The following is a 12,095-nucleotide window of genomic DNA, read 5'->3' as shown; positions in this document are numbered from 1 at the left end:
GATAAAAACAGTATGAATAATACAGACTCCAATTAGTTTTATGTGACCGTACTCCTAACAGCACAAATGAACCCAGATGATCCTCAACGACAGACAACATTTGAGATGCTTTAAACATCACAATTCGAAAGAAATGTCAGTGTTGATTGAACATTGGAAAGTATTATGATTCATTTGTGCAGCGAAAGTGAGAAAATTAAGGGACAACAATAACTATTAGCAACACTGTTGTAACAAAGAACCCATTATTTTATTCAAGTTATTAGCAGGAAGATCCGGCATTTCCCGGGATTAGATGAAGAGCCTCACATCGTTTTCGGCCCAGTTCATAACATTTTTATTTATTTTTGTTGTTGGCTTGTGGGGTGAGATTCAACTGAAATTGGATGTAACAAAAATGAAAAACGTTTTGCCTACGGGGTCAAAACAATCATTAAATTAAAAAAAAAAAAAAAAAAATATGTGGCGTCAACAAGTGGAAGGAGGGAGGTAGAGAAAGAAAGCAAGCAACACAATTATTCTCTCCTCTTTCTCGGCATAATTATATTGACACACAGGTTCCCGCTGGATCACTAAAGTTAATGGGTAACTATTTAGGAATACCAGGTGCTGCATGTGCTTTCCGCTTATCTTGGCATTGTTTCTGGTTGTCCTGCACTTCTTGCCACTGGAATCACACAGTCAAACAACATTTGCTTCATGATTACGTTTAGTTACCCTTGTACAGTATATCCATTATCTCTCCAGACAGAACGGAGGCGATAATCTCTAAATTACCTCCCTTGAAAATACATGAACAAATATTTCAAGGTTTTAATAAGTTTTTGTTTTTCATTATTATTAAATCACTTTATCTCAATAAATTTAAAAAAGCATGATAAAATTATAAATGATTAACAAACATTAATTTATTTTTTTCATTTTTCATTTTCATGCCAGACAAGGCACAGTGCAACTTGATGTGGGGGCTACTATTTGGGACATAATTGCAGGGATACTATGTAAGGAGTTGAGTAGCAAGATGTCTGTTCACATTACACTTGAATTTCTGGATGTCAGTACAGTCAGGGAAGCAGGAACCGGGAAGGGAATTCCAAAATCTAGCAGTTTTGGGGAAGAAACTATTAGAGTAGAAGGCTTTACAGCATCTGGGGATCTTTACTGTGTAGGGGTGGGATTTTGCTGCTTTTCGGGTTTGTCAGGGGTATTTACGTCAAGGGGGTACAAAGGCTTGTAGTTCGTCAAAGCATCTACCATTTAAATACTCGTAGAACAGGCAGAGGGATGCAACATTTTATCGATGGGTCTGAGGTTGAAGGCTAGATTACAGTCCAGGGCCTATCAGGTTGGCGACTCTCTTTTGAACCCTGTCCAGGAGTGAGACTTGTAGCAGATGCTCCAGCCCAAATGTGACAACACTACTCCATACATGGGCAAATGGCGACCTTGTAAAAGTACAGGATACTTTCAGGCATAAGAAACTTTCTAGTAGGGTTAAAGAGAAGCCACCTTCCTCGCAGCGGCTCTGGCAATGCTCTCAATGTATCTGTTCCAACTCATGTTTCCTGTGAATGTTAAGCTGAGGAGTTCGAACAAAGTACTTTCAGGTAATGTATCATTAGCCATAGCTATTATTGGTTTTAGAAGGTTTCTTGTAATTATTAAAGGAAACAAGTTTAGTCTTGGCAGCGTTGAAGGTCACCATCCATTTTTGTCCCCATTCAACTACAGACTGGAGGTCTTTCTCTAGAGTTTCCACCATTGCCTTAGATATGAGCTCATTCGTTTTCCCCCACATGCCTGTTATAGAGTATGGTACCGTCAGCAAATATACCCATCTCAGAGACAATTTAATCAGAGATGTCATTTATGAATATTAGGAATAATAACGGAGGTACACCCACATTTATATCATATTGTTTTGATGCAGGACAATCAAGGACAACCTGGATTCTTCTCTTACTTAAGGATTAATTATGTTAAGTATTCGTCCAGTAATATCATATGATCTGATTTTCCTGGGAAGACCACTGTGCCGTATCCTATCAAAAGCCTTAGAAATATCTAAGGCTACTGCCCTACTTTTCCTTGCTTTATCCAGTGCATGGTATATACGTTAAGAGATTAAACTTAGGATATCTGCGGTGGAACGGGCTTGCTTAAATTCATATTGTTGATCAGACAGAAGTTTAGCATCTGTAAGGTGATGGATAGAGCTTGATTAATTATGGACTCAAATATTTTGGCGAAGAGAAGGAGAAGGCTAATGAGGCAATAATTTAATGGGTCAGTTCTTTTGCCAGAATTCTTGTAAACTGGTATCACAGAAGCAGTTTTCCAGCAGTCAGGAAAGCAAGATTTGTTAAGGCAATTGTTGAAGAATTTGGAGAGAAGTGGAGCAACCTCAACAGAGAAATTTTTTTAATAGTACAGTCGGGATGAAGTCAGGTTCACATGCTTTTGCGGAGTCTAGGTTTTTTTTTGATGTACTTGAGAGGGGTTGATTTTCAGATCATCTAGTGTAGTTCCTGTGAGTCGAGAAAAATCAAGGAGGGAGTGGTTTGCTGGGATCAATGCATGTTATATAGCTGTGGAACAGAGGAAAAATTAGTTGTTATCTCTATCTATCTATCTATCTATCTATCAATCTACTTAAAGTAAACAAGAGAGGAGAGAAAAGTCGTCAAAACATGTTGACGTGTAAACTGGACAAGTTGCACCGAAAAAAGTCGACCAACATCGGAAGTACGTGTCAGTCTGTCACGTGTTCTGCTTGGCTGAGAAAATAAACGAGTTGGAATTTGGACGTCGAGCAGGGCAGATGAGCTAATAGTTGTCTCCTCTACCTGAATGGAGACTAGAATTAACCACCGAAGCAAAGATATTCACTTCCCATTCTTCTGCGATCGACACCTGGTAAGTAATAAAAAAACTATATAAAAACCAACCATAGTCTTGGAGTTGAAATGCATTCGTTTACAGGTTCCAGCTTCCATTCAAGAACAGATGAAATTCCCAAATGGACCAAAAGACCAATGAAGCAGTTGAAAAGTTGATGAGGTATGTTGAAACACATGTGTTTATGTTAGGTCTGAGACACACGTACGCAACACACTTAAGATGATCACGGAACGTAAATAGACTCTAAGAGTAACAAATTGTTCAGATAATAGAGAACGCCAATATAGACGCACGATCACACATTTATATGAACCACTCCACACAACGTAACAGAGTTTGAGCCAAACTGTCGGGCAAGCAGGTTAGCTTTCTCGATTACTGTGCAAGCAACCTCAAGAGTATTGGACAGTAACAGGATTGTTATTATTTACTACACTGTCGTAGATTTTCCAGAAATCACGAGTTTTTAATTTCTGCACTTTAATGCGTTTTCTGGTGGTTTCGGTGTATTCTCTCTCTTTCTGCCGCTATTTCTTTCTTACAATTACTTCTAGCTTCTATATACTTTTGTCTGTTTGTACTGGACTTATGTCGGATAAATCTTCAGTATGCATGCTGCCTTTGAGCAATCGCAGCCGCACAAGTAGAAGTAAACCATTAAGGAGAGTGGGGTTTGTTATAGAAATTCTGTGTGGGAACATGTGCTTCAATGGCAGTTTTCAACCATTCAGTCTCATTTGTACACTGTTCAGTAGGAAGAGAAATATTTCTCCATGGGGTATTTCTGATAAGATCCCTGATGGCTTCCCAGTCAGCCTTATTGTAGTACCTTGTCATTTTGAGCAATGGCTCCTCAGCTTTAAGTCGAGAGTTTGGGTCGATTTCTACCATTATCACAGCGTGATCTGCATTCCTGAGTGAGCTATGGGCATTCGTTACACAATCATCGAGAATTGTGGTCAGAAATAGATTTAGAAGTGAGGCTTGTTGATTTTGTCAATCTGAGTCAGAAACGTAATTGTTTGTGATAGGGAATGAGATATAGCTATGTGTTATGCTATCAGCTGCGTCTGTACTGTTTAAAAAATAGACATGCAAATATCGTTTGGGTCATTGCTCTCTACTAGAGACAACAAATTATGCTGTAACATTGATTTAAATAACAACATCCTGTTTTAATAGTAATATAAACAACAAAAACGACTTCCATATTCATTCATTTGAACTAGATATCCATACCTGGTATTACCTGGAATGCTGCAAGATCATTTTAGTTTTCATTTTTATTTCTTTAAAACTTATTTTTAAAAAAATAAATAAAAAGAAAAAAAAAGAAAATTTTAATTATAAGAGAGACAACTCTTTCGCCATTTTTTTTAATTTAAAAAAAATGAGTTATTTTCCTTCGCTGATCTGAATTTTTTGGTTGTAATTGAAAAATGTTTACATTTTACTAATTGTTGAGGCAGGAGTAAATATTTTAAAAATAAATTGTGAAGTACATTAGTGTCCAAATTATTAGTGCACAACAACATTGTCACGATCATCTACTGATGATAATGAAGCAGAATCAGCAGGATGCACTTTTTCAAGCTTTGTTGAGGGCCAAGAAGATTAAAGTGAAAATAAAACTGTATCTCTTCCAATAAGAATTCGAAGTAAATTCAAATATTTTGCATATTTTACGAATGGGCAATGTCAGGCCCTACTAGCCTTATATTCTATAAAAATGAGAATGTGTGCATGAGTATGAGGACACTTCTCAACCTATATACTCAACAAATTTTTAATCTACAGATTTGAAATTTGGTATATAGGGTATTTAGACATGTGGAAAACTTTTTACTCAGTTTTCATCCAGAAAAAAGGGTCGTTAAGGGGAGGGGCAAAATTGAAAAATTGGTACATGGGAGTCGTCAGATTTTTATCTGTTTGCCAACTGTTTCACAGTTGCACATGCATGAATCGTTATCATGACAGATTCCTTATGTAAAGAGTAAGTAGGTTTGAAAACACTTTTTAAAAGATCATGTCAAGCTGGCTTAATGGTTATCATACTTGATTAACTGCCTTTAGGTTTTGTTTTAGTCAGAGTATTTTTTTTTTTTTTTTACTTACGAGAACTGTTTAGAAAAATCATGATATTCGCATTCACATGTTTCAGTTTCTATATTAATTAAAATATAATTATGCGCATTTTACAACTGGGCAACGTCGGGTGACCTTTTAGTATATACACACACACACATACATATATATATATATATATATATATATATGTATGTATATAGTTATGTGCGTGTGTATGCTATGAGAAGATATCAAAGCAGGAAAGATATTTGAAATGAGTCGTCATTATTTAACCACCACCTCCACCATTCAGGAGGCCAACGCTAGACAATGTATTTAATGCAGAGAAAATACAGATTCCCCCAAAACAATCAGTCTGGATCGAGACAAAAAAAATAGATTTGCCTCAGGTGAGGACGATTTCTAATTCTCTGACTGTAGACAGAACAGCATACATTTTGAATGATTTGTATAAAAAATATATTCCACTGACAAATTAGGCACAAGACCATCAAAAATGTGAGATGAGAGGGTACGTGGTCATCCTCTATCATTTCTCTTCTTAACGAAGATGCATTCTGAGCCATTTGTCCAAGAAGTGTTCTTTTCATTCTTTAATTATTTGTCGGTCACTTTCACTCCACAGGGTTCTATGGTCAAATTTATCTTTAGTTGACCTTTGACAACTAAATATTTTCGTTTACTAGCCAAATAGAAACGTTACTAGCCAAACCACATGATTTTTAGAATATGACATCTTCGTTCTGTGACGAGTATGTACATCATAAAGATTTTTTTGTATTTTTTAAAAATAAGTGTAATTCTAAAATAAACTGGATTTTATGTTGAGGCTTGAAGGTATAAACATTTGAATTTCTTCAGATGTCTTCTTTTTTTTATACAGCCTCCATTAAAAACAAAGTATATTGCTCTATTAAACTTTTATTGTTTAAATAATTTAACTTTGTTCATTTTTATTAAAAAAAAAAAAAAAAAAGTTGAAAATATATTTTTCACTCAGCAGTGAGCTTTGAAAGATTATCAGTGAAAGAAATATAATCACCAAAAGATAAGCGTTTCATTATTTCTAGTCGCCATTTTGAAAAATTACTCGCAAATGTGACAGTTTCACTCGCAATGTAGAGGCCTGCTCCAGTAGTCACGCAAATACCACGTTTACTCGATGGTTTTAAATCAATTTTATTTACAAAAGATATTACAATTTCATTAGAAGAAAAGATGGAGAGTGAGTGTTAAATATTGGTACCCTGTGCTAGTAAGTAGCGATATTGAGTTAATTGAGTTAGTATGAATTTTGGTGACGGTCACATTAATGTCGGAATGACCTGGCAGCAAACAAAAATATACCAGCTGCAGGTGGCATGATTGAAGTAGAGGATCAGAGGTTAGCACCAGAGACAAAACATGCTAGAAACGCAGAGGAACAATATGGCAACAAAAAAGTCGTCGCATGTTTAAGAAAGAACATAATTTCATGTCAGTCTCTTGTTGATAACGATACAGACAAGATGCGTCTGATAATTAGAGATTGTTACCTCAAGATTTTGACCCCTTTGCATCTCTCAATGCCCATCCTTAAGACTAAGAAAATATAATTAGTCATAGTGGTCTCTCCCCTAATGAGTAAACTCTCTAAATAAAGCCTTTGAAACCTCAGCAATTCTCTATTGTGTTTTCATGTACAAGTAGTTTTGTTCGTCTAGCTAAACAGACGAGGCAATGAACAATAACGAAGGGAGCACGAGTCACGACCCAATCATGAACAAGAAACGGCCCCGAAACAAAAACAAGCATGTATAAACGCATTTTATTTGATTTGCTTACTTGATCGCTCACTAGCAAGAGTGTACACATGTTAAAGTATGCGTTGATGTAAACAATTATGTGATTCCTCTCGTTTAACGTTAAAATGTTACACAAGAACTTAAAAAAAAAATTAAAATAAAATTCATAAAACTTTCCCAATGTGTAAATCGTCTACTTTTTCAGTTTTAAGAACTGAAAACAAACAGATCAATCTCTATACAGTAGTGGGACTTGAGTGGAAGCAAAAGAAATAAGGGTGGAATTTCGGAACGGAAGCTACTGGAATAAGAAATTGTATTACAACGTGGTATCAAAATTGAATACTAATGGGGACCACTAGACTAATAAGTCAAATGAGCTGGAACAAAGGAAGCAGTGAAGATAAGATGAAGATCAGATAGTTCAGAAGAACACATGCCATAATACTATTCATAAAAGACTAGCAACATCACGTCTGTGAGAGGGAAGTTGTAGTGAAGAAGAAAGTGGGGGGGGCGGAATAAAAAAATTTACAAACACGTTTATTTTTTTTATTCATTCATGACGGAGTTACTGATAAAAAGCGATAGAAAATAAGCGAGTTATTTTTTGGGAGGGGGGCAAGGCGCTTCTACACTATTGGGACGAAATTTCGAAAATCGTAATACTGAATTTCACATGAAAACAATGGTATCTACGTACTTCTTATATTTTTAAGATGATTATATCGAAAAATTACGAAAATCAATGAGGTAGAAAATTATTCATTAAAGAAAATAATAGAATTTGATGAAAACCATCGTAATAGACACGGGAGAGTGCAAAAGGGAGGTAATTTTCCGTTTCGATTTAAACAAATGGCGGCAATTTTTCACCTGCTAACACTATTAAAGTTGCTTTTTTTATAACTCAGTATTATTCAGGTAATTCCGACTGAATAATTTGGAAGTAACCATTGTAACTTATTAGAATTGACAAAAAAAAAAAAAAAAAAAAACGAAAAAAATCAGTCGAAACCATTGTTTTTTTTATTTGAAAACTCCATTTATCGACTACAAAATCTCGTCCCAATAGTGTAGAAGCGCCAGGGGCAATTTTAGACATTTTTTCCGCTTCAGAAAAGGAAAGTAATCAGTGGTTAGGATTTCAAACCTGAAACGTAAAACATTAATGAAAGGAAAAAAAATAAAATAAAATAAAAAATTCGTAGACCATTAAAATGTTGGATGAAAAAGTCAAAGGGTGGGGTGGGGGGTCGTTAATACAATATGAAGAGTTAAAAAAAAAAAACGGGTTTAAAGCCTTTTGAGAAGGTGATATTTTGAAGGCAAAACTAGATTTGGAAAATTGAAAAAGGCGCGTCATGTTGATTGATGGTCGGATGAAAAAGAAATGCAAAGAAATAACGTCGGAAAAAAAAAAAAAGTTAAAAACATGTTTTTTTTTTGTTTTTTTTTTTTACACATGGTTTCACATCGTATTATACATAAATGGAATATTACTTTATAGAATTGGAATATAAGCAGATCATTAAAGCTGAACATTGAACAACCAAGATCGATTTGGTCGAGCAATCGAGCAATATTCATTTGATGTTATTTTCAATTATTTTTTGAGAAATATATTTTTGCCTTTGATGATTTGTTTTAAGTGGACTTTCGCTATTCAACAAAACACGTGTAAGACGTACGTCATAAAAGTGTGAATAAAATCACAATAAAATAAATCTTCTGTTTTGGGAAATTTTGACTAACGATGTGTGTGTGTGTGTGTGTGTGTGTGTGTGTGTGTGTGTGTGTGTGCCTTTCTCGCGACTACAGGAATTTTATAATCCTATTTAAAATAAATTATTTTATTTTGAAACAAAATCCTCCAGAATGCACTTCGGTTTATCCATAAACAAGCTTCTACAGAATTCGAATCGAAGCTTATCCGACTTTTGCTGGACTAAACCTAAAACTTAATTTAGAGTAAAAAAATAAATAAAATAATTAAAAAAAAAATACAGTTCGGTTCAAATTCATCTTTATTTGTAAATAATTCAAAAATGGGTGAACTAACTAACTACTTGGAAATTTAAAACTTCAATAGAAACGCATTTCAATTGGCTTTAAAATCTTTCAATCTTCATTAAAAAAATTTTTTAAGGTTTCGAAGCTATTTACATTCAATAATTTGGTAATTATTTTGAATTATCATGAAATAGTCGCCACTTACAACTATTAACAAAAGATGAAATTGGTACATTTGTTTACAAATAAATCGAAATGCATTCTGGTGGATTTAATTTCGTAATTTAACTATTTCTAAATAAAATCTTCCGTTTTTAGTACTCTAACAATAAGCAAAAGGGGAAATTTTGATATGGAGACGGGAGTGGATTCTTAGAACAAAAATCATCTTTAGGCTATTCAATAGCCGCTATTGCATTTTTTAGGGTACTCTGAAATAATAACGTTATTATTTAAAAAGCCGTTCTTAACATGGGGAGGGGAGGGTGTTTTGTACCTATTCTATACTTGAACCTTACAATTGAATAAAAAAAATATTAAACTTTAATTAAACTTGGAAATAGGATTTAAAAAATAGCGCGGATCAGTAAGTGCACTAGCACCGTTATTTTAAATAGAGTGAAAACATAAATTAACACTTTTCCGTCTAAAATCAGGTAAACATTTTTTTTAATTGTAAGAAAATCGTTTTCATTTTATTTCATTCATCCACAAACAAAAAAAATAAAAATAAAATAACCTGTTAATGTCTGCGCCCCCCCCCCCGTCAAAATAAAGTTCTTTTTTAAAGTTTACATGAATTTTTATTATTAATACTTACTAAAACCCAAAAATAAAATAAATAATTTAAAGGAGCTAATGCACTTACTGATCCGCGCTATTTTTTAAATCGAATTTCCAAGTTTAATTAAGGTTTTTATATGTTTTTTTTTTATTCAATTGTAAGGTTAAAGTACAGAATAGGTACAAAACACCCTCCCCATGTTAAGAATGGCTTTTTAAATAATGACGTTATTATTTCAGCACGGATCAATAAGTACCAATTTAAAAATAGTATATGTATACGTTTTCAGTATCCTATTTTTTTTTTTCTCCAAAAAGACAACCATTTATTATTCGATTCGTAGGTTGAAAATTGAGTTGCAATTTAGGATAGAAAATTAAATGAAAAATGTTTAAGATTTAATTTAATATCGATACATTTCTTAATACTTCAAAACTCTCACACACACACACACACATAACGCTATTAAAAATTTGGATTTATCGTTCCTCTTTCTGTTACTTAAAAATTAGGGTTAGAGATCGGGTTAGGATTACTGAAGCGTTTTAATTCCTCCCCTAATATTAAAGTTTGGTAAACAACATCAAAAACATAATTGTATTGTTTTTATTTTATTATTTACTTTTAATTAGGTTGAACACTGGATTTGCACCCAAAATACTATGTTCTCTTTAAAAAGAAAGGGTGCACTTATGCAGAATACGAACCATGCTATTTTTGGTATTTTTTAACGAGAATACCCAGCGTAGTATAAACATCCCCAACCTCCCCACGTTAAGAACGGCTTTCGAGGCTGGAGGTGTTTATTTCCGAAAGCCGTTCTTTAACATGGGAGGTTGGGACTTTTATACTACACTGGGTACTCTCGTAGCAAAAAAAAAAAAAAAAAAAAAAAAAAAAAAAAAAAAAAACACTTTTTAGATAGGATTTTCAGTGCTAGTGCAGAGAGTGATCCGCGCTATTTTTTAAATCGTATTTCCAAGTTTAATTAAAGTTTTATATGTTTTTTTTTTTTATTCAACTGTAAGGTTGAAGTATAGAATAGGTACAAAACACCCTCCCCTTCATGTTAAGAACGGCTTTTTAAATAATAACGTTATTATTTACGTCCGGATCACTCTCTGCACTAGTACCGGATTTTCAAGTAGAGAATAGTTTAAACCCCCCCCCCCATGTTAAGAATGGGTTTCTAAATAATAACATCATTATTTCAGCACGGTCCGTATTCTGCATAAGTGCAACAACAAAAAAGAAAAGAAAAAGAATATTAAATCGGGTTATCTTAAATATTTATGGATATTTTGTTACATTTTAAATTGGCATTTAAATTTAAAAACAACAAATCGAATTGAACACTGAATAAATAAAATATTTTCATAATAAAAAAAAAAATGCAAATCTAGAAAAAATATCTTGTAAAAGAACCACGAAATAAGAGGGTAATAAAATATTTATAGTTTAAAAAAATAAATTCAAAACACGTGCTTATTTAAATATAGAAACAGAACAAAATCACGTTTTCATATAAATAGAATTTTTTTAAATAAATAAATAAACGCTTTATTATATATCAAATATGAAACAAGGACTAATTTAGTATTAATTTTTTTTAAATATTTAATAAAAACAGAAAAAAAAAATCATACAAGATTTTTCTTTCAATAATAATAAAAAAAAAAAAAAAAAAAACGTAATTTATATATTTTTTTCCCCCACATCCACATAAAAACGAAATCAACATCTTAAAAGAATTCCATTTATATTTAATAATAATAATGATGACTTTGTTTGTTTACTGGCTTATTTCGCGGTTACATCATTTCAATATTCATTTGACATTATTATTATTTCTTTTTTAAGACTTAAATTACGTGTAATAAAATCGAAGAACGAAGGAAGGAAAAGGTTTCAAATAGAATGTTTCACCTCGTTCGCATCGGCGGGTAAATTTCCAACGAAAACGTCGTACGTCAGAATGGTCGAGTGTCCGACGGTTTTGTTGTGGCCGGACGACATTGTTATTAAGATGTAATACCAATAACAATAATACGAGAAAAAAATTAAACTTTTAAGGAGAAGAATACGGCCACACCAAACAGGGAACAGGCAGGCAGACGATAGAGACAGGGAAAAAGGATCCCAGACATTAGTCGTAAATGCACGCGTCTGCCATTCAACATTATTTTTCTAAATGGCCTCTTCGCGAGCAAAGGGAGACTACTCTCTCGGCCCGACGATGGACACGGCTCAGCTGGTAAACACGTGGAATTACACATGCATTTAAAATACAGAGCAGCGTTTGTAGTGTTTGGTGATGCTCGAGGCAAATTTTGATTATCCCTCTTCCCTCCATCAGGATCAAGTGTGAGACCTAAAATACTGTAATATAGTATGAGATAAGATAAAATATTCACATACATGGTATTTATTTCTCTCTCACAGTGAGAAATGTGACACAAGGATCGGAAAGTAGGAGTGAAATATCACCTCCACCTCCCCTGAGGAGGAGCATTCTGACCAGC

At 33.6% G+C, this 12,095-nt stretch overlaps 1 protein-coding gene across 1 annotated transcript in view; it reads right to left on the bottom strand.

Moving 5' to 3' along the window:
• LOC145252463 (serine/threonine-protein kinase 31-like) overlaps window positions 1-11,781 on the bottom strand; it is a 118,391-nt gene extending 106,610 nt beyond the window's left edge. The window contains exon 1 of the mRNA XM_080111879.1: window positions 11,500-11,781. Within this exon, the coding sequence (XP_079968005.1) occupies window positions 11,500-11,589 (90 nt within the window). The 5' untranslated portion in view covers window positions 11,590-11,781. The remainder of the gene's footprint in view (window positions 1-11,499) is intronic.
• Window positions 11,782-12,095: the final 314 nt, after the last annotated feature.

This window comes from Euprymna scolopes, chromosome 29 (genome assembly GCF_053919585.1).
Source record: "Euprymna scolopes isolate OS-2025 chromosome 29, ASM5391958v1, whole genome shotgun sequence".
NCBI lineage: Eukaryota > Metazoa > Mollusca > Cephalopoda > Sepiida > Sepiolidae > Euprymna > Euprymna scolopes.
The sequence above is the reverse complement of the archived record's forward strand: the minus strand, read 5'-3'. Positions and strand labels throughout refer to the sequence as shown.